Raw genomic sequence first — 26,393 nt, forward strand, 5'->3', positions numbered from 1 at the left:
GCGTCAGGCGGACACTAAGACACTGCAAGCTGCGTTTTAGTGTCCGCCTCAAAAGCGGAACGGAGACCAAACGCAGTCAAATTGATGCATTCTGAACTGATCCTTATTCATTCAGAATGCATTGGGGCTGAACTGATCCGTTTTGGGCCGCTTGTGAGATCCCTGAAACGGATCTCACAAGCGGACCCAGAAACACCAGTGTGAAAGTAGCCTAAGTATATTGTATGTGAGGGGCCCGGGTGTATGGTGCAGCATTTCGGGGTTGGATAACCCCTGTAATGTCAGAATCGTTGAGTCTAACCACTGGAATTCCCACTGCTCGCTGGGACACAGAATGCCTCCACAGTGAGGGACGAGGAAGGACAGTATGACAGATGGGCGAGTATATGTGCAACCCGCCCTATACAAATCTGTGGGAGAAATAGAATTAGCCGAGTGAGTAATCGCCGGTCAGACCCGCACTGATCCAATATTTATTGCATATTCTGTGGCTAGGAGAGAAATGATAATCGTGAGACAATTATTCTATTGCAGGGCGAAATAAAGTCACATGAGTAAAACAAGCGCCTATCCATAATCTAAATTCATTGTCGGAGAAAATATAGCAGGTCATTTAATACAAGAGCTTAAAAACTGATTTCTGATAACTTTCCTGTAAGAAAGTGAGCTTATACAACAGACAGGAGATCATCTGGTGCCTTCCACAGTATGAAGACTTCACGCACAGGACGGACTATTCCTCAGACACCCACAGACCACTGCCAACTCCCCGTTCCTTTGGGTTCAGTCATGGCAATGGGATGCACTGGGTGTATTCTACAACTTTCCTATACGGCAGACGAGGCTGAGAATATAAATAAGTATAAAGTCTTCTGGAAAGCTGCTAAAAAAATATATAAGAGTCTTAATCTGGAGACCGTAGCGGTTCATATAAACCGTATGCACAGAGCCTCAGCTCCTATTAATATACCCATTCATCCAGGTCACCTGCACCCATAGGACGTACAGGGGTAATTCCTGTAGAGGGGTGTGGAGATTACTGCACAGCCATCTATCAGACCATGATCCAGAAGGACGTGGGGGAGGACCCATACTGTTCCATACTTAAAGAGGTAGCAAGTGCGGTGTCGATGGCCTTACAGTCACTGCTCATTGGGATTATCAAGTTCTTGGAACGTGTCCTCAATCACCTGCCACAAGCAGTTCTCCAGGGGGAAGTCATTGTCCACCAAGTTCACCAAGAAGTAGTTATCATGAATGTACTGGATGATCATGCGTGATGGAGACTCCTCTTCATACAGTTTAGCCCACTGCTCAATCCATAGGGCAAAAGCTTCATCCTGCAGGGGGGGGGGGAAATTGAGTAATTTTGTAAATTCTTATCCTGTACTGATCCGTTACATCCTGTATTATACTCCAGAGCTGAACTCACTATTCTGCTGGTGGAGTCACTGTGTACATACATTACTTATCCTGTACTGATCCTGAGTAACATCCTGTAATATACTTCAGAGCTGCACTCCCTATTCTGCTGGTAGAGTCACTGTGTACATACATTACTTATCCTGTACTGATCCTGATTACATCCTGTAATATACTTCAGAGCTGCACTCACTATTCTGCTGGTTGTTACTAGAAGCCAGCAGCAAACTTGCTAACAGACACACCAGCTTAGATCCTGTAACACAAGTGATTTTCCCTACATCAGATGACTCTTCTCTAAACTCAAATTAGCAAAGCAAACACCTAAGAGGCTGGGAATGCTGGGGGATTTAGTTAGACTTCTTTTCTTAACACACTCCCACCCAGCTTACCTTCCAGTACATAAAGCTGACTGGATCCACCACTGTTGGCTGTATGATCTCACGGCCGGGAAAAATGCCCCAGGTCACGGCGTTTGGCTGCATGTCCGTGGAGTTTGTGATGTTTTCACCCTGCAGGGACATAAGAATACGTAGCCTTTTTGCCGATTCGTCTGGACACCATTAGCATTAGAGTCACACACAAATCCATACCTGTACATTCACTATATGGTAGTTGACACGAGGTTCGTATCTTTTCAGCACTTTGATGAGAGCCGTCACCATCTCACTGGAGGTGAAAAACTCCAAGTACGCCTGTGCAGATAAAGCCATAGGTCATCAAATATACACAACTTACTTAGTCTTACCCAATTATCATCCTACAGCTCTGCCAAGATCTATAATACAGCCTGGACCCACTCAGTGCCCAGCAGATGACAAGACATCTGCTTGTGAAGGTCCACCCAATGGGATTTAGAATGGGTTGGATTTTGACCTGAACATATACAAACAGCTCCCACGTGGAGTAGTAATCACAGTCTGCTTTTACTTGAATGGGGCTGAGCTGCTCAAAGACTAGGTGACATATGAATTGGTCATCATTCTGCCTACGAAAAGCTGAGCGAAGGCCATGGCACTCACACGAGCGCCGCTGCCTTCTCAAAGAGCTGATCGGCGTGGGTCCCAGCTGTTGGACCCCCACCGATCAGATACTGATGACCTACCTTGAGGTTAGGTCATCATTAAGATGAAACAGAGCTGCAATGCCAAACAACCCATGGACTGATGTGGCTAAATTTTTGGAAGGAAGCCATGTTTTTTCTAATCTTATAAGGCAAAAATATCACCATCTTTACAGCTGCCTGCTTGCACTGAAATCTTCCAGCCTCTAAAAGCAACATTCAAGTAATCAGTGGTCATGTCTCCTCCACTTTAAGATTCTACCACAGCTGCCTACCTTCTGAAAGACGTAGCCTCGGCTTGGCCCCCATCCCACTATGGGGTCCGTTGAGGGTTTCCCATTCACATTAGGCTGGGAGTTAATGGTCAGAACCCCCCTTTTATTAACTCTCTCCAGTTGGTCCTTTAGCAAACCGGTTTCTTGAGCCAGGGGGTCATCGTTCCAAGGAAGGCAAGTAACCTGGAAAGTATACAATGTAGCGTTAGATGCCTTCACCACTCACAAAATATAAAAGGAAGACTGGCATATCCTTCAAAGTTGTGTTACATGACTTAAAGAGTTAGTGTACTTACACACAACTTTACATAAATCAATAGTACAACAAGCGACCACGAGAAAGTAAAACTAATATGTTTTAACAGTGAGAAATGCTTAGCTCTAATGTCATAAGCCGTTCCCTTTCTCATCTGCACTTTCCTTCTCCACCTCCCACTACTGACCCCTTTCCCTTGGAGATTTCATTTACTATGCTATTGTACCCGATGCTGATATCATGGTATCTGTTGTATCATCATCTCTCAACGCACGGGGTCTGAACGAGCCACGGAAAAGATCCCAGGTTTTATCACTTCTCCACAAAGACAAAGTCTTCATCGTTTTCTTCCAAGAATCTCATTTTAAAACGGGTAAGATCCCTAAATTACCTCCCAGACGATTCTACCAATGTTTCCACAGAACATATACAGTCAGGTCCATAAATATTGGGACATTGACACAATTCTAAAATTTTTGGCTCTATACGCCACCACAATGGATCTGAAATGAAATGAACAAGATGTGCTTTAACTGCAGACTGTCAGCTTTAATTTGAGGGTATTTACATCCAAATCAGGTGAACGGTGTAGGAATTACAACAGTTTGTATATGTGCCTCCCACTTGTTAAGGGGACAAAAGTAATGGGACAGAATAATAATCATAAATCAAACTTTCACTTTTTAATATTTGGTTGCAAATCCTTTGCAGTCAATTACAGCCTGAAGTCTGGAACGCATAGACATCACCAGACGCTGGGGTTCATCCCTGGTGATGCTCTGCCAGGCTTCTACAGCAACTGTCTTCAGTTCCTGCTTGTTCTTGGGGCATTTTCCCTTCAGTTTTGTCTTCAGCAAGTGAAATGCATGCTCAATCGGATTCAGGTCAGGTGATTGACTTGGCCATTGCATAACATTCCACTTCTTTCCCTTAAAAAACTCTTTGGTTGCTTTTGCAGTATGCTTTGGGTCATTGTCCATCTGCACTGTGAAGCGCCGTCCAATGAGTTCTGAAGCATTTGGCTGAATATGAGCAGAATTCATCCTGCTTCTTTTGTCAGCAGTCACATCATCAACAAATACAAGAGAACCAGTTCCATTGGCAGCCATACATGCCCACGCCATGACACTACCACCACCATGCTTCACTGATGAGGTGGTATGCTTAGGATCATGAGCAGTTCCTTTCCTTCTGCATACTCTTCTCTTCCCATCACTCTGGTACAAGTTGATGTTGGTCTCATCTGTCCATAGGATGTTATTCCAGAACTGTGAAGGCTTTTTTAGATGTCGTTTGGCAAACTCTAATCTGGCCTTCCTGTTTTTGAGGCTTACCAATGGTTTACATCTTGTGGTGAACCCTCTGTATTTACTCTGGTGAAGTCTTCTCTTGATTGTTGACTTTGACACACATACACCTACCTCCTGGAGAGTGTTCTTGATCTGGCCAACTGTTGTGAAGGGTGTTTTCTTCACCAGGGAAATAATTCTTCGGTCATCCACCACAGTTGTTTTCCGTGGTCTTCCGGGTCCTTTGGTGTTGCTGAGCTCACTAGTACGTTCCTTCTTTTTAAGAATGTTCCAAACAGTTGTTTTGGCCACGCCTAATGTTTTTGCTATCTCTCTGATGGGTTTGTTTTGTTTTTTCAGCCTAATGATGGCTTGCTTCACAGCTCTTTGGATCTCATCTTGAGAGTTGACAGCAACAGATTCCAAATGCAAATAGCACACTTGAAATGAATTCCGGACCTTTTATCTGCTCATTGTAATTCGGATAATGAGGGAATAACACACACCTGGCCATGGAACAGCTGAGAAGCCACTTGTCCCATTACTTTTGGTCCCTTAACAAGTAGGAGGCACATATGCAAACTGTTGTAGTTCCTACACCGTTCATCTGATACTCAGGAGGTAATCTTTAGGTGGATACAATCTAAACAAGTAAGATTTGCTTGTTTAAATCCCCCTCCCCCCCCCCCGCCCTTTTTTGAAATATGAGATTTGTAAATTAAGCAAACTCAGGCTGAGAACATTGCAATGCCACTGCCACAGAGGCCCCCTAGAAATGGAAGATGGGTTACTGTAGGTTCTGGTAGACTGTGCGTTGTGGATAGAAGACATGTCCCACAGTCTGTGGCTCTCCATAATTCATTTGCAGCACTTTCAGAGTGCAAGAGCAACATGGCGGATGGCTCAAGCACAGTGGGTGAGAAACAATCATCTCCCATGCCTAAAGTATGCAAGACTGCAGCCAAAGACAAAAAGGAGAAGGTGATGACGGATAGTAAGCAGCTGTTGGTGGGCAATTCCATCATAAGAGGTGTGAAGTTTGAGGAGAATGGTGTTGTAAGAGGTCTCCCTGGTGCTACCGCTAGCAGGGATCCTTAATATTGTTAGGCAAGCAAAACAGGAAAGGGAATTGGATGTTATTGTCCATCTGGGGACAAACAATCTGGCTTGCAATGAGGTTTCAAAGGTGAAAGAAGCTTTTCACACACTTGGAAAGGATATACGGGAGGTTGCATCAACTGTTTCATTCTCTGCAGTTTTGCCTATGCATAACCTTCAGCATGACAGGAAGATGCGCATTAAGGAATTCAATGTATGGCTTGGTGAATGGTGTCAGAACCAAGGGTTTGGCTTTGTGTCTCATGTTAGCTCTTGTTGGAATGGAAAAGAACTGTACAAGAAAGATGGTTTGCATCTTTCTCTCAAAGGAACGAATGTCCTCGGTGAACAGTTCCAAGTATTTGCTAAGGAGCATTTAAACTAGGAAAGGGGGGCAAAAGAGTGATAATCCAGCAGTCCGACTGCCCCCCGGAACAATGCCAGAAGATGCCAGTAGCACAAAGGTTAAGAAATTACAAGCTCAGATTCTTATCTACAAATGCTCGCAGTTTAGGGAATAAGATCAATGAACTTGAGGCTATAATGGGATCTGAGAATATAGATGTAGTGGCTGTTACTGAGACGTGGTTCAAGGGGAGTAATGACTGGGATATATCAATACCAGGGTTCTCTCTATACAGGAAAGACAGAGAAGGCAAGAAGGGGGAGGGGTGGCCCTGTATGTGAAAGACAGCATAAAATCTAATTTGATACAAGTTAGCGAGAACAATTTAGAGTCAGTTTGGGTTACCTTGCAGCTTGATAATCATAAGGTAACTCGTGTAGGTGTGATATATAGACCACCGAGCCAAGTCAAAGAATTAGATGATCTACTAGTTGAGGAAATAGCTAAAATGACATTGAAGGGGGAAGTTATCATTATGGGAGACTTCAATCTTCCTGATGTAAACTGGAAAACCAAAATAGCTAGTTCTGCCAGGAGTACAGATATTCTAAATTCCCTACTGGGATTATCTCTACAGCAAGTAGTTGAGGAGCCAACCCAGAAGGAGGCCATTTTAGATTTAGTATTCACAAATGGGAATTTGGTATATGATATTACTGTAGGGGAAAGCTTGGGATCTAGTGATCACCAGTCAGTGTGGATTAATATAAGTACAGTGACTGAGTCACACCACACAAAAACAAAAAAGTTTTAGATTTTAGAAAAACTGACTTTTCTAAAATTAGATTAGTGGTATACGAGTCCCTATCAGATTGGAACAGTTTCATTGGAGTCCAGGAGAAATGGGACTACTTAAAAGAGGCACTATTGAAGGCAACAGAAAATTGCATTAGGCTTGTCAGTAAAAGCAAAAAAAGGACTGTGGTACTCAGCAGAAGTGGCCAAAATCATTAAAAACAAAAAGATAGCATTTAGGAATTATAAAAAACAAAACAAAACGAGGATGACAGGCTAATTTACAAGATTAGGCAGAGAGAGGCCAAACAAGTTATAAGAGCTTCTAAAGCACAGGCAGAAGAGAAATTAGCTCAGTCAGGGAAAAAAGGCGATAAGGCATTCTTCAGATACATAAATGAAAAAAGGAAACTAAAACAAGGAATTACAAAATTAAAAACAAAAGAAGGAAGGTATATGGAAGAAGATAAAGAACTATCTGACTGCCTCAATGAATAATTCTGTTCAGTCTTTACGAAGGAAAATGAAGAAAAAGGACCTCAGTTAGGAAAGAAGACTAATGAATATTTTGATGCATGTGTCTTTACAGAGGAAGAGGTTCTAAGTCAGCTGTCTAAAATCAATACAAATAAGTCACAGGGGCCTGATGGGATACACCCAAAGCTATTAAAAGAGCTCAGCGGTGAACTAGCAAAACCATTAACAGATTTATTTAACCAATCACTGGCAACAGGAGTCGTCCCAGAAGATTGGAAATTAGCAAATGTTGTGCCCATTCACAAGAAAGGTAGTAGGGAGGAATCGGGCAACTATAGGCCAGTAAGCCTGACATCAATAGTGGGGAAATTAATGGAAACCATACTTAAAGGAGAGGATTGTGGAACATCTAAAATCCCATGGATTGAAAGATGAAAAACAGCATGGGTTTACTTCAGGGAGATCATGTCAAACTAATCTTATTGATTTTTTTGATTTGGTGACTAAAAGAATAGATGGCGGAGGTGCAGTAGACATCGCTTATCTAGACTTCAGTAAGGCTTTCTATACTGTCCCACACAGAAGGCTTATCAATAAATTGCAGTCTTTGGGCTTGGACTCCCATATTGTTCAATGGATTAGGCAGTGGCTGAGGGACAGGCAACAGAGGGTTGTAGTCAATGGAGTATATTCAGACCAAGGTCTTGTTACCAGTGGAGTACCTCAGGGATCTGTTCTGGGACCCATATTGTTTAATATCTTTATCAGCGAAATTGCAGAAGGCCTCGATGGTAAGGTGTGTCTTTTTGCTGATGACACAAAGATTTGTAACAGGGTTGATGTTCCTGGAGGGATACACCAAATGGAAAAGGATTTAGGAAAACTAGAGGAATGGTCAAAAATCTGGCAACTAAAATGTAATGTTGATAAGTGCAAAATAATGCACCTGGGGCGTAAAAACCCAAGAGCAGAATATAAAATCAGTGATACAGTCCTAACCTCAGTATCTGAGGAAAGGGATTTAGGGGTCATTATTTCAGAAGACTTAAAGGTAGGCAGACAATGTCATAGAGCAGCAGGAAATGCTAGCAGAATGCTTGGGTGTATAGGGAGAGGAATTACCAGTAGAAAGAGGGAGGTGCTCATGCCGCTCTACAGAGCACTAGTGAGACCTCATTTGGAGTATTGTGCGCAGTACTGGAGACCATATCTCCAGAAGGATATTGATACTTTGGAGAGAGTTCAGAGAAGAGCTACTAAACTGGTACATGGATTGCAGGATAAAACTTACCAGGAAAGATTAAAGGACCTTAACATGTATAGCTTGGAAGAAAGACGAGACAGAGGGGATATGATAGAAACTTTTAAATACATAAAGGGAATCAACAAGGTAAAAGAGGAGAGAATATTTAAAAGAAGAAAAACTGCTACAAGAGGACATAGTTTTAAATTAGAGGGGCAAAGGTTTAAAAGTAATATCAGGAAGTATTACTTTACTGAGAGAGTAGTGGATGCATGGAATAGCCTTCATGCAGAAGTGGTAGCTGCAAATACAGTGAAGGAGTTTAAGCATGCATGGGATAGGCATAAGGCCATCCTTCATATAAGATAGGGCCAGGAGCTATCCATAGTACTCAGTATATTGGGCAGACTAGATGAGCCAAATGGTTCTTATCTGTCGACACATTCTATGTTTCTATTTGGATGTAAATACCCTCAAATTAAAGCTGACAGTCTGCAGTTAAAGCACATCTTGTTAGTTTCATTTCAAATCCATTGTGGTGGTGTATAGAGCCAAAAATGTTAGAATTGTGTCGATGTCCCAATATTTATGGACCTGACTGTACATCAGCGAGCAGGGGTGTCAGCATGGCCATCCATAAACAACTTCCATTCAAGCATTCTGCCAACATTGCTGACCCTGGCGGTCGTTATCTATTTGTCAGGGGCTCAAATGCGGGTTCACGGGTGACACTGGCAAATTTATATGCCCCTAATAAGGGTCAAGTACAGTGGCTCATTCAGACTCTCAAACTACTTCGTACCTTGAAGAAGGGTGTGGTTATTTTGGGGGGTGATTTTAACGTCCCACTAGAGCCAGAACTAGATTACTCTAAGTGCACATGTATCTCCCATAAACTCCTAGGTCGATTACAGGGAGCTTTGAAACACCTGGGAGTAACAGATGTTTGACGAACACTCAATCCTTCATATCACGACTACACATTTTACTCTCATGTGAGGTCTTCATACCACAAACTAGACTCTTTACTTATGCACTGCCCATATCTCACTTGTCACGATAGCCAGCATTGGCAATATCACTTTTTCGGATGATGCCCCGATCTTTTTTTTTCCATATTTTCTTAAAGGAACTGCCCCAGAGAGAATGGAATTGGCGCTTAAACGACACGCTGATTGCTGACCCCTCAAATATATTGAAGCTTAAAACCTCCTTGGAAGAATACTTCAAATTTAACAATGCCGACCAGACTTCGCCTTCAATAGTGTGGGAAGCGCACAAAACGGTAGTCAGGGGTGAGCTTATTGCCCTAGAATCCCTAATAAAAAAAGAAACGCTTAATGGCTTTGAACACTCTGCTGTTCCAGAGTTCCAAACTAGAAACCTTACATAAACAATCCAAAGCCAAAACTATAGCACAAGAGCTTCTGAAGCTACGCACAGAGCTGAAGCACCTCCTTAATGTGGCCTCGGCCAAGACCCTCCTTCACTCCAAATTTAAAGCAAATGTGCATGGGGATAGGGGTAACAAATTAATGTTGGCTCTGCTTAAAGAGGACCTTTCACTTATAAAAACAATGTGAACTAAGTATGCTGACATATAGAGCGGCGCCCGGGAATCTCACTGCACTTACTATTATCCCCGGGCGCCGCTCCGTTCTCCCGTTATGCCCTCCGGTACCTTTGCTCCTTAAGTTATAGTAGGCGGGTCTTCCCTTGTCCTGTGGGCGTCTCCTTCTCTTAGGCTGCAGCGCTGGCCAATCGCAGCGCACAGCTCACAGCCTGGGAGAAAAAAAAACTCCCAGGCTGTGAGCTGTGCGCTGTGATTGGCCAGCGCTGCAGCCTAGGAGAAGGAGACGCCCACACGACAAGGGAAGACCCGCCTACTATAACTTACAGAGCAAAGGTACCGGAGGGCATAACGGGAGAACGGAGCGGCGCCCGGGGATAATAGTAAGTGCAGTGAGATCCCCGGGCGCCGCTCTATATGTCAGCATACTTCGTTCACATTGTTTTGACAAGTGAAAGGTGCTCTTTAAACGACAGCAATCTGACTCCTTTATACATTCCATTAAGGACACCAAAGGTTCATTGCACAAAACCACCTCAGAAATTGCAAAGGCCTTTTGCACCTTCTACGCTGAGCTATATAACTTACCTCCTTCTGTTCACCCACCTCCAACCATCATCCCGGAGGCCACTAAAGTATTTCTTTCCTCCCTTGATTTACCAATCATCTCCATCTGAGCAATTAATTGCACCCATCACAGAACTGGAGGTGCGCCATGTACTAACCTCTATCCCTTCAAGCCCAGGACCCGATGGTTTCTCCATTCAATAATATAAAACTTTGGGGGATTAGGGTATCCCTGACTTTACAACTCTCTGCAACTACCTTCTTAAAGAAGGCTCCCTCCCGCCCTAGGCGTTAGAAACTCACATCACAGTGATATATAAAGATAAAAAAGACCCATTAAATTGTAGCAGTTACCGCCCAATTTCCCTACTGAACACGGATGTTAAATGGTGGGCAAAGATACTGGCACAACGCCTTCAAACAATTCTACCCAGCATAATTGACAGGGAGCAGGTTGGCTTTGTCTCTGGCAGACAGGGCAAAGAGAACACAATACAACTACTACGTCTGATAACCTGGGCACAAGAATCTCATAAACCTCTCGCACTTCTCAGCACTGACGCTGAAGAAGCCTTTGACTGGGTTAGCTGGCATTTTATGTCGGCAGCATTGTCAAAATTTGGCATACTGGATCAGTTCATACGGCCAATTCTTACACTATACACAACTCCCTCTGCCAGAGTCAAGATCAATGGTACCTTATCCCGCCCCTTCCATATACTTAATGGGAAGAGGCAAGGGCATCCACTATCACCGGCTCTAATCGTAATAGTAATGGAAACCCTGCCTTGTAAAATCAGACAAGATCCACTGATTCAAGGACTTACAGCTGGATCACACAAGCATTTAACAGCTGTCTTCGCGGATGATCTCCTTATCATGACTTCTAACCCACAAACCTCTTTCCCTAGGCTTTTATCCATTTTTAATGAATTTGGCTTCATATCCAATTTTAAAATAAACTATAGTAAATCAATCAGTTGCCCTCAACATCTCCTGTCCCACTTCCACTGTTAATGCACTGAAACGATCCACTCCCTTCACTTGGGTGTCGAAAAGTGTACAATATCTGGGAATTCATATATCAGCAAACCCTAAAGAACTATTCGCCCTTAACTACACCCTGCTCCGGCAATTGACACGTTCACACCTCAACGCTGGGTTCACACCTGAGCGTTTTACAGCGCGTTACTACGCGCTGTAAGACGCTCTACAGGCAGGAACCAATGATTCCCTATGGGCATGGTTCTCACCTGAGCGTTTTACAGCGCGTACGAACGTGCTGTAAAACGCCCTACGCCCCAAGAAGTACAGGAGCTTCTTTGGGGCGTATGGACGAGCGTTCCCGTACATAGACTTCCGGGAATGCGCGACAATGGGAGTTTGCTTGTTTCCGGAGCCGCGTATGGAAACGCCCGATGAAATCGCGCATACAGAGCGCAACAGCGTACGCTCAGGTGTGAACCCAGCGTAAGTCCCTAAAAATCCTGTTCATATCCTGGATAGGTAGGAAAAATTAGCTTAAAACGAACATAGTTACCAAATGTATATATTTACTTCAAGCCCTCCCCATCTGGCTCCTTCATACTTTCTTTTCTGGCATACATAGGATGTTTTCTTTTTTTTTCTTCGAGAGGGGGAGAGGTCTCGCAGAATTGTGTATTCCCTCCTGATGAGGGAGAGAAGATTTGGTGGATTTTGGCTTCCAGACATCCATTTATATTCTAAAGTGGTGCATCCACCGAACCTTTGCACGCAGTTGGAGAGACATCTCCTAACCAACAGGGAGAGACTAACCCTGTGGGGGATCCAACACCACTCATAATGACTCATCCTCACCACTCTTACTGAAGAGCGTGATGGCTGAGTGGTCAAAGATTTATAAGACACAGGAACTTAGGTTCCCTCACCCTAACCTACCTCTGGACCTACTGCAGCCCTATATTCATTCAAATATGACGGAGCCCTCTGGTGTACGGCCTCTCCTAACTAATCTTACGTTCCGTGAGGTTTGTCTGCCGGAAGGCAGGTTAGACTGGGAAAAAATTCTCACCCTCCCCAGGGTACAGAAAGACCCATTCTTACATCTTTTAGACTTTCGGAGGGACATCAGGCGTCTCATCATACCTCCTGCCCCCCACAGAGGCATCCTGGATTGAAAAACTACTGGTTGTAACTCAGCTCCCTAGACGGTTACTATCCCTAACATATAAGGTCACTCCTATCTTCCTTACTACCAAAACTATACTTCTTAGAAGCATGGAGAGGGAGCTCTCAACCAAACTCTCAGACCCAGAAAAAGCTTTTATACTTACTAATTCACATGGATTTAAATAGATGTATTAAAATACAAGAAAATTCATACAAATTGTTAACTAGATGGTAGAAAACCCCGGAATATTTACACATGATCAACTCGGACATCTATGATCTTTGTTGGAGGTGCGGGCTGGAAGTGGGCTCCCTCTCTCATATTTGGTGGCACTGCCCAACCATAAAATCCTTCTGGGCTCAATAATAAACAAAATATGCTCTACGAACATCACATTGGACCCCAAACTGATATTATTATGGTGCCCAAACAAGACCATCACTCCATCCAAACATAACCTCTCCACCATGCTCATTACAGCAGCTCGCCTACTCATCCCATATTTATGGAGGAGTAGCTCTGCCCCTACTACATCAGCCTGGATTGAAAAAGTAGACCAGATCTACCGCTTTGAGGAACTAGCCCACTGGGAAACTCATTCACATGTGACATTCCTGAAAATTTGGAGCCCTTGGAAAGTTTATAGGGAATTTCATTAATAGTTATCTTTCTCCCTCAATTGACGTAGACACGTTTCGGCTCAATGACAAATGTATCTCTATAGTGATCTCCGGTCTCCATATTTGCACCTGGAACCAATGTCCAGTAAGCTCTAGACACGCTTGACCACCATCCCTAAACACAGATTATACCATCCTCTTTTCCATCATATGCCACCAACTGCAGTAGAAGGTCACTCCTTCAAGACGATATCTCCAATGGTTTTCCCTCCTCCCTTCCCACACACATCCTTTCCCCCACACCCCTCCTCGTTTCTGTTCTAACACTTCTACACACCACTCACCTCTCAGACCTAAAAGGTATACACTTGCTCGACTAAGATGAGCTGTTCTGAGGATCTTTGTGATACCCCCACCCCCTCCAAACCTCGAACTTACCTGGAGGGCTAGAATAGCACTTGGCTAAGAGCTCACGGATAGTATGTACTCTCCAATTGTAATAACCATTTGCAATACTGCTGTTACTAGTGTATGACCATATGTTTGTGATATGTTTGATTATATCTTTTAATAAAAATTAAAAAAAAGGCATATTAGTGGCCAGAAATAGTGTTATTCCTTATATACACACACTCTGTACTATTGAATAATGCAAAGTTTATTGATAGGTTAGATATGCTTTAAACTTACTTTGTGGCCATTAGGGTTAGGATTTCCCATTATGTAACAGGTAAAGACTTCAAACACACTCTCCTCGCTGCTCAGCTCCACTCCCCACATCTTCAGTAACTGATCCCGGGGTGACTTGCTCTTCAAGAAGAAGAGGTAATAATCCGTCAGCTCGCCGAAGGCTGGAGAGGAGGAGTTTCCCCTAAAAAAAAAAAAAAAAAGAAGGTTTCTAAGTTTTATTCACATGGAAGGATGAAGAAAATTGCATTTTCTTTGGTCAAGATACAAACCAACGTCCATTGGGGAAGTCGTCCCACTCCTGTGTTCTGTGAATGTAACTCTTAGGTCGAGAGGCCCAGAAGATTGGACGGACGTCTTCTTCTCTCCTTTTGGGGTGAGCGCTTACCGCCCAAGGCATAGGTCGTCTAAAAAGAAATAAACCAGCAACTTACTCCACAAGGGAAAAGCTCTTTTCTAATGGTTCTAGATGCTCTACAAATATCGGTTAGCATGTCTAAGGACAGACAGGTCAAATCCAGAATTCCTATGTAGGCAGAATTGGAATATTCAGGTTTCTGTAGCACAGGGCAGCCACTAGATGGGGCAAACTGAAGACAGCTTTACAGAGGTTGACTGAATTTAAAAGTGTAGCAAATCCACTGGATATACTATGAATGTCTGATAGGTGTGGATCCCACCTCGGGAACCGTCACCTGATGAGAGAGCAGAGACCTTTTCATAACTCTCAGACCTTGTTGGAGGGGCCCAGTACAGGGGACACTAATAATCCATTGAAGTGTATGTTGCAGTCAGGGGTCAACAGACCTCATTCTATCAATGCATATATGGAATATGCAGTGCTATACCACAGGGATACCCTCCAGTGTTAGACAACCCCTTTCCATATGCCCTATAATAGTGTATAGATATCATAAAGTGGTGAATGGGGCCAGTCCATCAGGACCTCTCCATTTTCCATAGTAGACAGCTGCTATAAAAAAGTGAATCCTACTCTGGAGGACTTGGAATTATATGGCCACCCAGTGATTTAAAAAGGAGACCATGTAATATTATATTCACCTTGCAAGATTGCCCTCAGGCTAGTCAGTGGAGCTGGGAGATACAACAGGAATAGAACCACTAGAACCCCCTGCAGATCCTACAAAATTCACAGCTACAGCATTAGAAGGTAAACAATGATGAAACGCATGTGACACTGCTGTACCAATGACATTCTTTCTCCTACAAATACTACATATAGGACATTCATCATGTTCCTGACACTCACCTCGGATCCTCCTGCCACAAGCCGAGACGCCTGAGCACATCTATGGTGGCTACTTCCCGGTTGAGAGTATAGAAATGTAACCCATGCACCAGACCGCTGTCCAGCAGCTCCCGACACATGGACACAACAAGGTCAATACCATAATTCCTAATGGCTGCATCGTTGTCTTTGATTGGCTCAATGACATCAGTGATTTCTTGCGGTACTTCAAGTTTGGAAAGCTTAACCAGCTGTCGTAAGGAACCATAACCCTGAGGGAAGAGGACAACATGTGTTTTTTGGGGGAAGGAAAGCATCAACGTCATGTTCTAATATGTCTGGTTGACACTGGAGACCAAAAGAGATTATCCAAAATGGCCAATGCCTTCCGACACCAACACTAAATGGGTCATGCCTATGAGATGTTTAAGCAGCACAACCCTTAATAAAATAAGATATACACACCTGGATTGGAAATATTCCTGGCAGGATGGGACATGTGATACCGATGGCTCTACAATCCTTCAAGAACTGTAGGAAGTTCTCAGACCTGAAGAAGAGCTGAGTGATGATGAAGTCGGCTCCAGCATCCACTTTCTCTTTCAAGTGTTGGAGATCGGCCTCATAGCTCTCAGCCTCGGGGTGCCCTTTAGGATAACCTGCATAAACAGAGGCAGCCGCATGTTACTTTCACTCCTATACATGAAAGCCATTGTTTATCAGATCTAAGAAAGAGAAATACCAGCAACACAGATATCAAAGTAGTCGTCAAATTCATGGCGGATGTGTTTCACTAAATCGATGGCGTAATTAAATCCTTCTGCTTCTTCCTCCCACTCCTCACCAATGGGATCTAGAACACAACAGAAAAGCTTCACAATTCTTGTTCATATGGTTCAATATTACAATTATACCCTTGTACATAGTGAGGTACTTTAGTAGTTATATTCTTGTACATAGAGGGCAGTATTATAGTCATTATATTCTTGTACATAGAGGGCAGTATTATAGTCATTATATTCTTGTACATAGAGGGCAGTATTATAGTCATTATATTCTTGTACATAGAGGGCAGTATTATAGTCATTATATTCTTGTACATAGAGGGCAGTATTATAGTCATTATATTCTTAAACATAGGGGCAGCCTTATAGTAGTCATATTCTTGTACACAAAGGGTATAATAGCAGCTCTTTTACATAGAGGCAGTATCATAGCAGTTGTATTCATGTACATAGGGAGCAGTATTATAGAAGATATATTCTTGTACACAGGAGGCAGTATTATAGTAGATCTATTCCCATCAGGGTAAGCATAAGTAGTAGTTTAACACACCCCCTCGAAGGGCCATTATATTTTTCAGCCCATTGCGTTTTGCCTTATGAAGATGTCTTGTTATCTCCTCCTTGGTTTGGGTACAACAAGTCATGTGCAGAATGGTCTCCAGTCCACAGAAATTTACAGCTGTACTTGCAATGGTCATTGAAGAGGTTTCTTGGTCTGAGCCAGGGTCGCCAGCAGGGTGCCAAGTCACATCGATGAAGAGGGGCCCCCCAGAACCCATACGATCAAATCTGCAATGAGAGAAGTAATCAGATAAAAGCTTGTATGACCTCCATGAACCCTGACTTCATAATCTGATTTTATTTTCTGATTGCATATTTATTCTATTTGCTGAACATGATTATGGGGGCGGCCATCTTGCCTGAGCAGTTCTTAACAGCAAAAAAATTGCCATGGGCCATAGACACAATGGTCAGGAGGAGACCTAATTTACTTCTATGAGAGAGTCTCCTAGGCATGCTCTGTGACCTGTGCAGAGGTCACTGTACAAGCAAAGAATAGATAAGCTTTCAAAATCATCTACTGTGGATGGAGGATCCTGTCTTATCTGTGCACAGAGGAGATATCTGTCATTTTAATCCTGCCTGTAATGATAAGCATGATAACTGCAGTAAAGTGACCTGTACAAGAGGTACAATGAGTATCTGTAAAGGCAGAACAACATGGGGACAGGTCTGCTCTCCTATTAGCCAAATGTCACACAAATATTGTGCCTTTTGGCTACTAGGAGTGATTGAGAATAAAGCAGATACATAGTTTAGTGGTACAGTGAATTCTTGATGAAAGCACCTCCTCCGCCGCCCTGTCTGTGGCGGACATGCTGCCGTAGGCATATGTTGTCCTTAGCGGCCTTCTGTCAGTCACTGCTGAGAGGGACGAGGAGGCACTTGGGAAGTACTCCTCCCATGAATACACAGAGGTTCCCCCCGCGGTACATGAATCCCTCACAGACCTGGAGATGAGGTTGACAGCACCACTGGCTGTTCGTGGTGGGAAGAACTCCAGCGAGAACCACTTGTCTCCAGCTTCAATGCGTCGATGCATTTTATCCCGCAGCCGTTCATGCCGCTCTACGTCAAGGACTGGAGTGGAACATCGGGAGCTATCCTTGGAGTTATCTGTGCTGCTACAGCTGGTGCTGCTGCCATCAAAGCTGTTTGCCTTCACCATGGTGAGCACTAGAGAACAGACCTAGGGAATCACAAAAATATAAACTATAATATAACTAACAGTCACCATTAGGGGCTGTTCACATGGTGTCTTCAGCCAGAAGAATTTGGTGTTGATTCCATGCCAGAAAGCATCCAGGCTTACCTGGGAACCTATCTTCCAATGTTTTAAATGGGAGGTCGTCGTTTACAACTGAAACCAGAAAGGACACGTCCTTTCTTGGCATGGAGATGGCGCGCTGCTACTGGAAACCATGAGAACCGATTACCGCACTGCTGTCTGGAAGTTTCTGGCACAGAATCTGCACCAAATTCTGCTGTTGAGAGGTTCCATGTGAGCGGCCCCTTATAGACTCCCCAGGGGTTGTCACCATAAAGGGGTTGTCCGGGTTCAGAGCTGAACCTGGACATACCAAGAATTTCACCCAGGCAGCGCCCCCAATATGAGTATCAGAGCATTTCATACTCCGATGCTCTCCCTTGCCCTGCGCTGGATCAAACAGGGCAAGGGCTTTTTTTTTATTTAAAACAACACACTGCCAGGGAGAGGCTTCTGCCCAGCAGTGTTTCTGGAGACACCACCAGCTGTGATGGGCCGGCTTTAGCGCTGCCCTAGCCATTTTCAGGCTGGTGACGTCACTGGGCTAACTGGGAGAGCCTGGTACGTCACCAGATCTCCTGAAAATGCCTTTGCCCTGCGTGATTCAGCGCAGGGCAAAAGGAGAGCATCACAGCATGAAATGCTCCGATGCCAACATCAGAGAGGCTGCCCGGGTGAAAATATGGGTTTGTCCGGGTTCAGCTCTGAACCGGGACAACCCCTTTAAAAGGGGTTGTCCACTTTTTAGTATTGATGACCTAGCCTCAGGATAGGTCATCAATATCAGATCAGCTGTATAAAGAGAAGGCAGTGCTTGTACGAGCTCTGCTTTCTCTGCTCCGTTTACCTGCTAGGCGCAGCAATTGCAGTGGCGAGCAGGTGTAATTACAAGTATGGTGTCCCCATTCACTTCTATGGGACGGCTCTGTCTGTTCAAGTGACTACTACAGAGCCATCCCATAAAAGTGAATGGGGATGCCATACTTGTAATTACACCTGCTCAACGCTGCGGCGAGCAGGTAAACGGAGCAGAGAAAGCAGAGCTTGTACAAGCACTGCCTTCTCTTTATACAGCTGATCGGCAGGGGTGTCTGACACCTGCCTATCTGATATTGATGATCTATCCTGAGGACAACCTCTTTAAGTAGAAAATATATTCAGTCGTGGACCTGGAAATGCTGTACACTTAGGCCTCATGCACACGACCGCAGTTCTGGTCCGCATTTTATGTGGATGGGATGCAGACTCATTCATTTCAATGGGAGCGCAAATGATGTGGACTGCACACCGCGTACTGTCCCCATCCGTATGTCCATTCCGCAGCCCCATGTTCTATACTTGTATGTATTGTGGACAAGAATAGGAATTTGTAATGTATTGCAGGGCTTGCGGAAGGGGAAAATACGGGATGCACACTGCAGGTATCTGCAATTTCCAGATCGCAAAAACCAGATACGGTCGTGTGAAAGAGGCCTAATAAAAAGCTATGAAAATTATAACCTGTAGAGCTAATAAATATGAATGCGAGATTCCAGCAGCGCAGAGATGGAGGAGGATAGGACGATCAGACCCTGGGCTCCAGAATGTTGGATTATTTCTCGTTTTCCGGACTCTGGCATCTTGCGGGTCCTATGAGAGCTGTGCACTAGCCATTGTGATGGACTGATCTCCTGATGCAGGAGAAAGGACAATTTTCCAATCGTTTATCTCCTGGGCTTGTACTGGTGGCGTTAGACTTTAGCCGCAGAGTCATCACATTGCCAGGGTCATGTGGTTCATACATACGTTACTAGTGACACATGGGAACTGTCACTGGAAGCCTCAGAGGAAGCGACCCAGGACAGTTATCTGCAGATATACCGCTCCACTGTGATAACACCAGGTAATCTAGGACTCAGGTGACGTGTCCCACGCAATTAAAGGGAACCTCCACCTACTCACCAGACATGGCCAGGGAGCCACACCTGGACCATGAACCATCTTTTTGGTCTCGGATATGCCAACTTGGCTCTAGCAACCAATCACACTTTATCCATTGCTCATCGCCATTGCCCCAGCCCCTAGAATAGCTCAGCCTATGACCCCCTCCCCCCACAGGACACTGCGGTAATACCAGCACAGGACGGGTCTAATGCCCCAGTGGAACATCGCGATAGGCTATATGTTGGAAGTTTCGCCCATATCACAGACGCCTGCCTTTTGCAGCTGCTTACACTGCAATTCCATAAAACGGTTATTAAAGCAATAGCTGCCATGTTATACAGAATGGTGGAAATCTGCTGCTAGGAGAGAAAATGCCCTAAATGTATTAAATGTCTGCAAAAACATCAGCTGTGCCCCCCAAATATGAAAGGGGTGATAAGAAATGGAGCCCGACTTGGCCAACTAACTGGGACCTGGGCACCTTGCAACGACCAGGCTGCGCCTGCACCCACTGTCATGTCCCTTACAGCAAATTAAAAGGGGTCTGCACCATTTTTTGGCAGCCTGGCTCATGTATACAATAATGAATAGGAAATGTGGACCCCCAACTGCTTACAGCAGTGTAACCCCGACCTCATCATAGAACATGTGTCCTTGGTGTTCACAATTGCCGGTCCCAAAATGGAGCAGAGGGAAGAGGCTGCTATTTAAAGCGCCCGGTGATATCTGATCTTCATGTTCTGACGCCTCAGCCCTGAAATGTTTAAACTGCTTATCTGTGTGGCCCCAGGGACTTCTAAGCACTTCTCTGCTCAGGTATTTGCAGACGTGGAGGAAGGGGGGAAAGGGTTAATCAAACAGCCCCACAGAGAATTATGTAACCTGTTACTTATACAGTATCTGGGCCACAGGTTCCTCCAGCCATAAATGGAAGGCAAAGCTGCCGGAGGCTACACAGGTGCGAGCGAAGGACAATTACTAACCGTACAATCCCACTACCGCGGCGGCGAGGTATTCTCCTGTATAATGGCTCTAGCGAGTCTAGATTAAAAAACTCCCATGTCAGTGAATGGAAGCATCATGATTATGTCTGTATGGCTTGTTACAGTCTAAGGGTCCTTTTTTTTTGGTGCAGATCGGATGCTGACCCATTAATTTCAAAGGGGCCACAAAAGATGCGGATAGCACACAGTGTGCGGTCTGCATCCGTTGGATGGCCTCGCAAAAAACAACAACATGTCCGTTCAGCAGACAAGAATAGGCTTTTCTAACAAAGTGCGGGCGGGATGTGCTGATCTGCAAAATGCGGAACTCACACAGCTAGTATCCGTGTTTTGTGGATCCCTACATCCGCATCAGTAGATCCGAAACGGCCACCAGTGAAATGAGGAAACCCAACATTTTTAGCAGGCAGTCCATGTTCAGCATAAACAGGGGAGTAGCCTGGTGGGAAACAATCTAAAAGGGGTTGTCCTGAGGATAGTTCATCAATATTAGAAAACTGGACAACCTCTTTAAGGTGTTTGAGGACTTGCTTATCGATGACCTATCCAATGTCAGATTGGTAGGGGTCCGACTACAGACATCCCTGCCAATCAGCTATTTATATCAGTTTTAGCGCCGGGACAGGCGCCAAGAACTACACTGCTCCATACACCATATAGTGGCCGGGCCTGGTTACTGCAGCGCTGTTCCCATTTATTTGAATGGCCGCTACACAGTGGATGGAGCTGTATAGTCCGGAGCTAGTGACAACAGCTGACTGGTGGGTGGCCACGAGTCGGACCCTAACAATTTGATATTGATAATCCTAAACAAGTCCTGGAAAACACTTTTAAAAATTGTAGAGACTTTCTACGTAAAAGAGGGACATGAGAAACAGACCCCCCCCCCCCCCCCCCAATTACATCATATGCCCTAATGAGGTATATGGGACTTAAAGGGGTATTCCGGTAGGTAAAAAAGACTGATGCGGCCACCTGCATGCATGCGTGCGGTCGCTCTATTGATTTCTATGGGAGTACCGGAGATAGTGCTCCACTATCTCCGGAACGCCCACCGATCTGATAATTATCCCCTATCCTGTGGATAGGGAATAACTTACCTACCGGAATACCCCTTTAGGCCTCTTTCACACTACTGGGTTTTTTTTCCCCGTTTTGAGGGCTGTTTTTTGCGTTCCATATACTGAACCATTCATTTCAATGGTTCCGCAAAAAAAAAGGAATGTATTCCGTATTTCCGTTGAAAGATAGAACATGTCCTATTATTGCCCGCAAATCACGTTCCGTGGCTCCATTCAAGTCAATGGTTCCACCAAAAAACAAAAAAAAACGGAACACATACGGAAATGCATCCGTAGGTCTTCCGTACCCGTTCCGTTTTTGCGGGACCATCTATTGAAAATGTTATGCCCAGCCCAAATTTTTCGATGTAATTACTGTATATGCCATACGGAAAAAACGGAACGGAAACACAACGGAAAAAAAACAAAAAAAACGGAACGGATCCCTGAAAAACTGACCGCGAAACACTGAAATAGCCATACGGTAGTGTGAAAGAGGCCTTAATGTAACATTTTCCCTTAAAAAGGGTTCACCTTTGTCCAGTGACTACTTCACGCGTGATAATAGACTATACGGTAAAGGAAACATTCAGCAGAGCCCACTGATGATAACAGGTATCCAGATGTGCCCGTTCTGTGCATATGGAAATGGGTTACCGAAGTGAACACTCTTTAGGGTAGATTCAGTTTTTTTGGCGTGGGTTTCTGCGTGGATCCGGTGCCCAAAAACTGTGCCGAAACAGCCTTCCACTGTTTTCAAATCGGAAGCCACGCCGCAGTTCATGCGGCTGAGGATTTTTCCGGTGCAGTTTTCTGGACTGCGCCATGAATGTACACGTCCATCCGTGGTCCGGCGGCAGGAGCCTGCTCATGGTTTAGCTCCAGTCAATAGCGCTAAACCGTGAGTGGAACTGCACCATTCAAAATGAAAACCCACGTCAGAAAAACGGCAGTGGTTTATGCAGCCGATTTCAAAACCCTTAAAGAACACATGTATAGGCACCTACCTACTATCAAACATCCAAAAGTGTAGCATAGGTCAGTAAACGAAGACACTGTGGGGCACACAACCTACCTGCTGATCTGACACTACTCCTCCAAGCAGCTGAAGAATCCGCAAGGCAACCACGAGGCGCTCAGCACCCCCCTGGGGTTTATTTAAGGATCTTGTGCTGCTAATGTGGTTAATAACCAGCGGCCTGACAAGCTGTACCTACAGGTCAGGTACCCGGGAACATCACAAGTCACAGAGCCGCAGGGTGGCAATAACCAGTAGTCACAGCGGGCGGCACGGAATTACAGCTGGTAGATTCCACTACGATATCGTCATATCATTGCATAATCATCAGTGTTACTGGAGAACTAGGTGAAAAGTCAACCAGTTCTGCGGGCCAAGTCAGGTGTGGTCAGATGCAGCCAAACACAATCACTGCCCAGACTGTGCCCACAGCGGGTACACGCCTGCGGCTATTTTATACGTTGATCTTGGGCTCATGTAAGCAGCAGGGGAACATTCATTGCAAGTCTAGACATTGCTCTGTGCTCTCTCCGCTCCTGATGGTTTGCTTCATTACATCAGTCTAGACTGGATTCAACAGAAACAAACCCTCAGCTATGAGCAGTATAAGTCTATGGGCCAGATTTATCAGTAGGATACGCCTCATTTGTGGCGTGAAAAAGTCGCAAACTACGTAAGATTTTTAGCGCAAGGTGCATTTCTCCGCCGGCCTTGCCACTTTCCCGAAAAGGGGGCGTAACCAGAGTGGGGCCAGGGGTTCCACCACAGTTAACATCTATGCCAGTTTTCTGGTGAAGAAGAACATTGAAATCTATGGATGCTGCGCCTCGTCATAAATTCGGCTACTTTCATAAATGTGGCAGTGCAACAGCCCGCCGGAGTTCTCCGGATCTGGGCTAGTCGGATACTGCCGTTCACTGCTGGAGTTCTCCGGATCTGGGCTAGTCGGAAACTGCCATTCACTGCTGGAGTTCTCCGGATCTGGGCGAGTCGGAAACTGCCATTCACTGCTGGAGTTCTCCGGATCTGGGCGAGTCGGATCCTGCCACTCACCGCCGGAGTTCTCCGGATCTGGGCTAGTCGGATCCTGTCGGAGTTCTCCGGATCTGGGCTAGTTGGATACTGCCATTCACTGCCGGAGTTCTCCGGATCTGAGCTAGTCGGATACTGCCGGAGTCCTTTGACTATAATGGGAACTGGCGGGAATCTGGCTGTACCCGGGCAAAAACTGCTGCACGCAGTGATAATCCTGTGCAACACATTACAGTCTATGGTGTCCGGCAGGAACGCGCCACTATCTGGATTGCTCTGCCGCATGTGTATAAGAAGCATTAGGCGCAGCATCCAGCAGCACACCGGGGTATCATAGCCCAGCGCATGCTACTGGGCCATGATAAAGCTCTCCCTGCACGTTTCCAGCCTGTGGTTGTAAAGAAGAATGTTCTCATTTGCTAACAGCAAGCAGAGATCTTGAAACGAGGAATGAAATATACTAGAAAGTTGCATGTTTCATTTATAAAAAAACAGGATAAAATATATAGAAGAAGGCAGGGATCCTTTCCTTGTAGTTGTCACCTTCCCGCCACCCACAGAGGAAGACACTTTAATGTGACTTCTTGCTGCAAAGCAAGAAAATTTTTAAAAGTTTATGGGATATTTTTTTTTTATTGAACACCCCCTTCCCCAATAAGTATAGAAGGATGCCGATTGGATGCATGCCTATAAATCTCGTGTATGAAGTGGCCCTTTAAGACGTAAAAAATCTGTGAGGGCTCATGCACACAAACTTATTTTTCTTGTGTCGGTTCCGGGGTTTTTTTGCGGCCCGAATGCGGAGCCATTAACTTCAAAATGTAAATGTGTGCAAAAAAGATAGAACATTCAACATGTCCTATTCTTGTCCGTTTTGCGGACAAGGATAGGCATTGTTAAAAAAACAAATGCAACACTGATATCACACGGATGTCATCCGTATTTTTTGCGGATCTGTGTTTTGCAGACCACAAAATACATACGGCCGCGTACAGGAGCCCTGATTCTATAACAATCGGGTGCACTCCTACGATAGAAGCACTGAAGAGCAGCACCGCGACTATCAGAGCACCCCGGCGTCCTCTGAGGGTGTCTGGGCCTGTTTTAAGGGGTCACTGACCCTAAATTACCCAGCTTATATATGTACAAGCAGCTAGATGTATGTGCAAGGATCTCAGCACTGAAATAAAGAAAAGATGGAGGCCTCCCAGGTCAGTCGCCTTCATATGGCCAGCAACACAAGAAATGCGACATTTAGATTTACGACCCCTTTAAGAAATTGGGCATTGCAAAATCATGTGTTTTTATAGATTCTTTGGTTTAGTAAACAGGACGATGCCTGGCAACCATGTCCGGCTCAAGCTGCCAAGTTTTCCCTTCACAGAATTGTTTAAACCCACGGCGCCAAGACAAAGAGTTAGGGCTGGATTACACCGACAATCATTGGTCAGATGGGCGTTTACACACTCAGATCTTTTGTTATACTCACCAGCTATTGGTCTCATTGGACAGATATTGGTCAGATAATCTGTGGTGCAATACAGCCGCCAACAAGATCTTAGAGGCAGGTAACTAGAAACCCTGGTTTCCATAAGACCGAGTTAGTCAGTGAGGTCGGTGCTGCCCCTAGATGGGCATTTAAGCAGTTCTGTGCCCCACGACGAGACCAGCCTAGACCCAGGGTATACAGAAGAGGCCGACCTGTGACACCGAGCCACACAGTCTGCAAAACTGGTGCAATGGGTATGTGACAATCCCTACATCTGCACCCACTGATCTGATGACAGCAAGCAGAGGTAGTGGGGACTTGAGACACTAATATATGCAGAGCCTTCCATTAGACCCCTGCACACAACAAAAAATGAAGACAGAAAACCGTGCGCTGACCGCATCCGTAAATCCGTTCTGCAAGAGAGATAGAGCGTGTCCTTTCTGAAAACAAGAATAGACATTTTTAACATGGGGTGGGGGGGGGGGGTCGTGCAGAACGCACACGGTCGGTATCAGAGGACTGCGGACAGCGTGTGCGTACGGCCTTACACAATCATATCACCGCTCTCACACGTCAGTGTTTGATCCGTGATTTCCATCAGTGATTAGAAGCCAGAGCCTGCAGAGATAGGCTATAAGGAAAGATCTGCCTCTGGTCACGAGAAGTCCTCATGCACAGCACAGAGGAGGGGGCGGGGGATGCAGGACCCCAGCAGAGGGACTGAGCCCCAAAATCTCAGAACTGATGTAATGAACCCCCCAAAGTGCAGCTACATGCCATTGTCTGTCATTCATTCATGTCCAAGCAGCTAATCTGTGGAACTACAAGCACCAGCATGCCGCAGATGTCACATGCAGTATGACATGATGGTACTTGTAGTGCAGCAGGGACTGCAGACCAGGATCCAGTGACATTCATCCAATCCCTCGTAGCCTTGACACAGTAAGAGGGGAACGTGCAGCAGCCCCCGTTAAGAGCATTAACCCCCTCCATCCCTGCTCCCGTTCTCACCTCCCTAGCTTCTGTCTCCACACAGCCGACCCACACTCGCTCCCGAGCCGCGGGGAAAGCGCATTAAACCTCTCGTGACGTCATCAGGACACAAGCTGCGGGACACATCACGTGACCAGACAGGCCATCC

The 26,393-nt window shown here is 45.1% G+C and overlaps 1 protein-coding gene across 3 annotated transcripts; it reads right to left on the minus strand.

The window, feature by feature from the left end:
- Positions 1–438: 438 nt before the first annotated feature.
- Positions 439–26,379, minus strand: MTHFR (methylenetetrahydrofolate reductase). Of its 3 annotated transcripts, XM_040430526.1 has the most exons (14): positions 26,264–26,357; positions 20,994–21,088; positions 20,629–20,686; positions 17,406–17,644; positions 16,445–16,683; positions 15,852–15,962; positions 15,575–15,768; positions 15,131–15,381; positions 14,133–14,267; positions 13,864–14,044; positions 2,761–2,943; positions 2,016–2,117; positions 1,815–1,934; positions 439–1,340 (listed from the first exon to the last, which is right to left on the minus strand). In XM_040430526.1, the coding sequence occupies exons 4-14, from the start codon at positions 17,621–17,623 to the stop codon at positions 1,143–1,145; spliced, it is 1,932 nt and encodes a 643-aa protein (XP_040286460.1). In that variant the 5' UTR covers positions 17,624–17,644; positions 20,629–20,686; positions 20,994–21,088; positions 26,264–26,357; the 3' UTR covers positions 439–1,142. The 3 variants fall into 3 exon arrangements, with proteins under 3 accessions (XP_040286460.1, XP_040286465.1, XP_040286454.1); XM_040430531.1 differs by lacking the exon at positions 20,994–21,088 and having other exon boundaries at positions 26,264–26,299; XM_040430520.1 differs by lacking the exons at positions 20,629–20,686; positions 20,994–21,088 and having other exon boundaries at positions 26,264–26,379.
- Positions 26,380–26,393: the final 14 nt, after the last annotated feature.

Source organism: Bufo bufo, chromosome 1 (genome assembly GCF_905171765.1).
Source record: "Bufo bufo chromosome 1, aBufBuf1.1, whole genome shotgun sequence".
Taxonomy (NCBI): domain Eukaryota; kingdom Metazoa; phylum Chordata; class Amphibia; order Anura; family Bufonidae; genus Bufo; species Bufo bufo.

What these genes read in the sequence shown, in the direction of transcription:
- MTHFR (XM_040430520.1), bottom strand. Translation starts at nt 17,623, where the DNA reads ATGGTGAAGGCAAACAGCTTTGATGGCAGCAGCACCAGCTGTAGCAGC. An exon ending in CTTTGATATCTGTGTTGCTG is followed by an intron (nt 15,769 to 15,851) that starts GTATTTCTCTTT and finishes CTGTTTATGCAG; the next exon opens with GTTATCCTAAAGGGCACCCC. An exon ending in ACCATATAGTGAATGTACAG is followed by an intron (nt 1,935 to 2,015) that starts GTATGGATTTGT and finishes ATGTCCCTGCAG; the next exon opens with GGTGAAAACATCACAAACTC.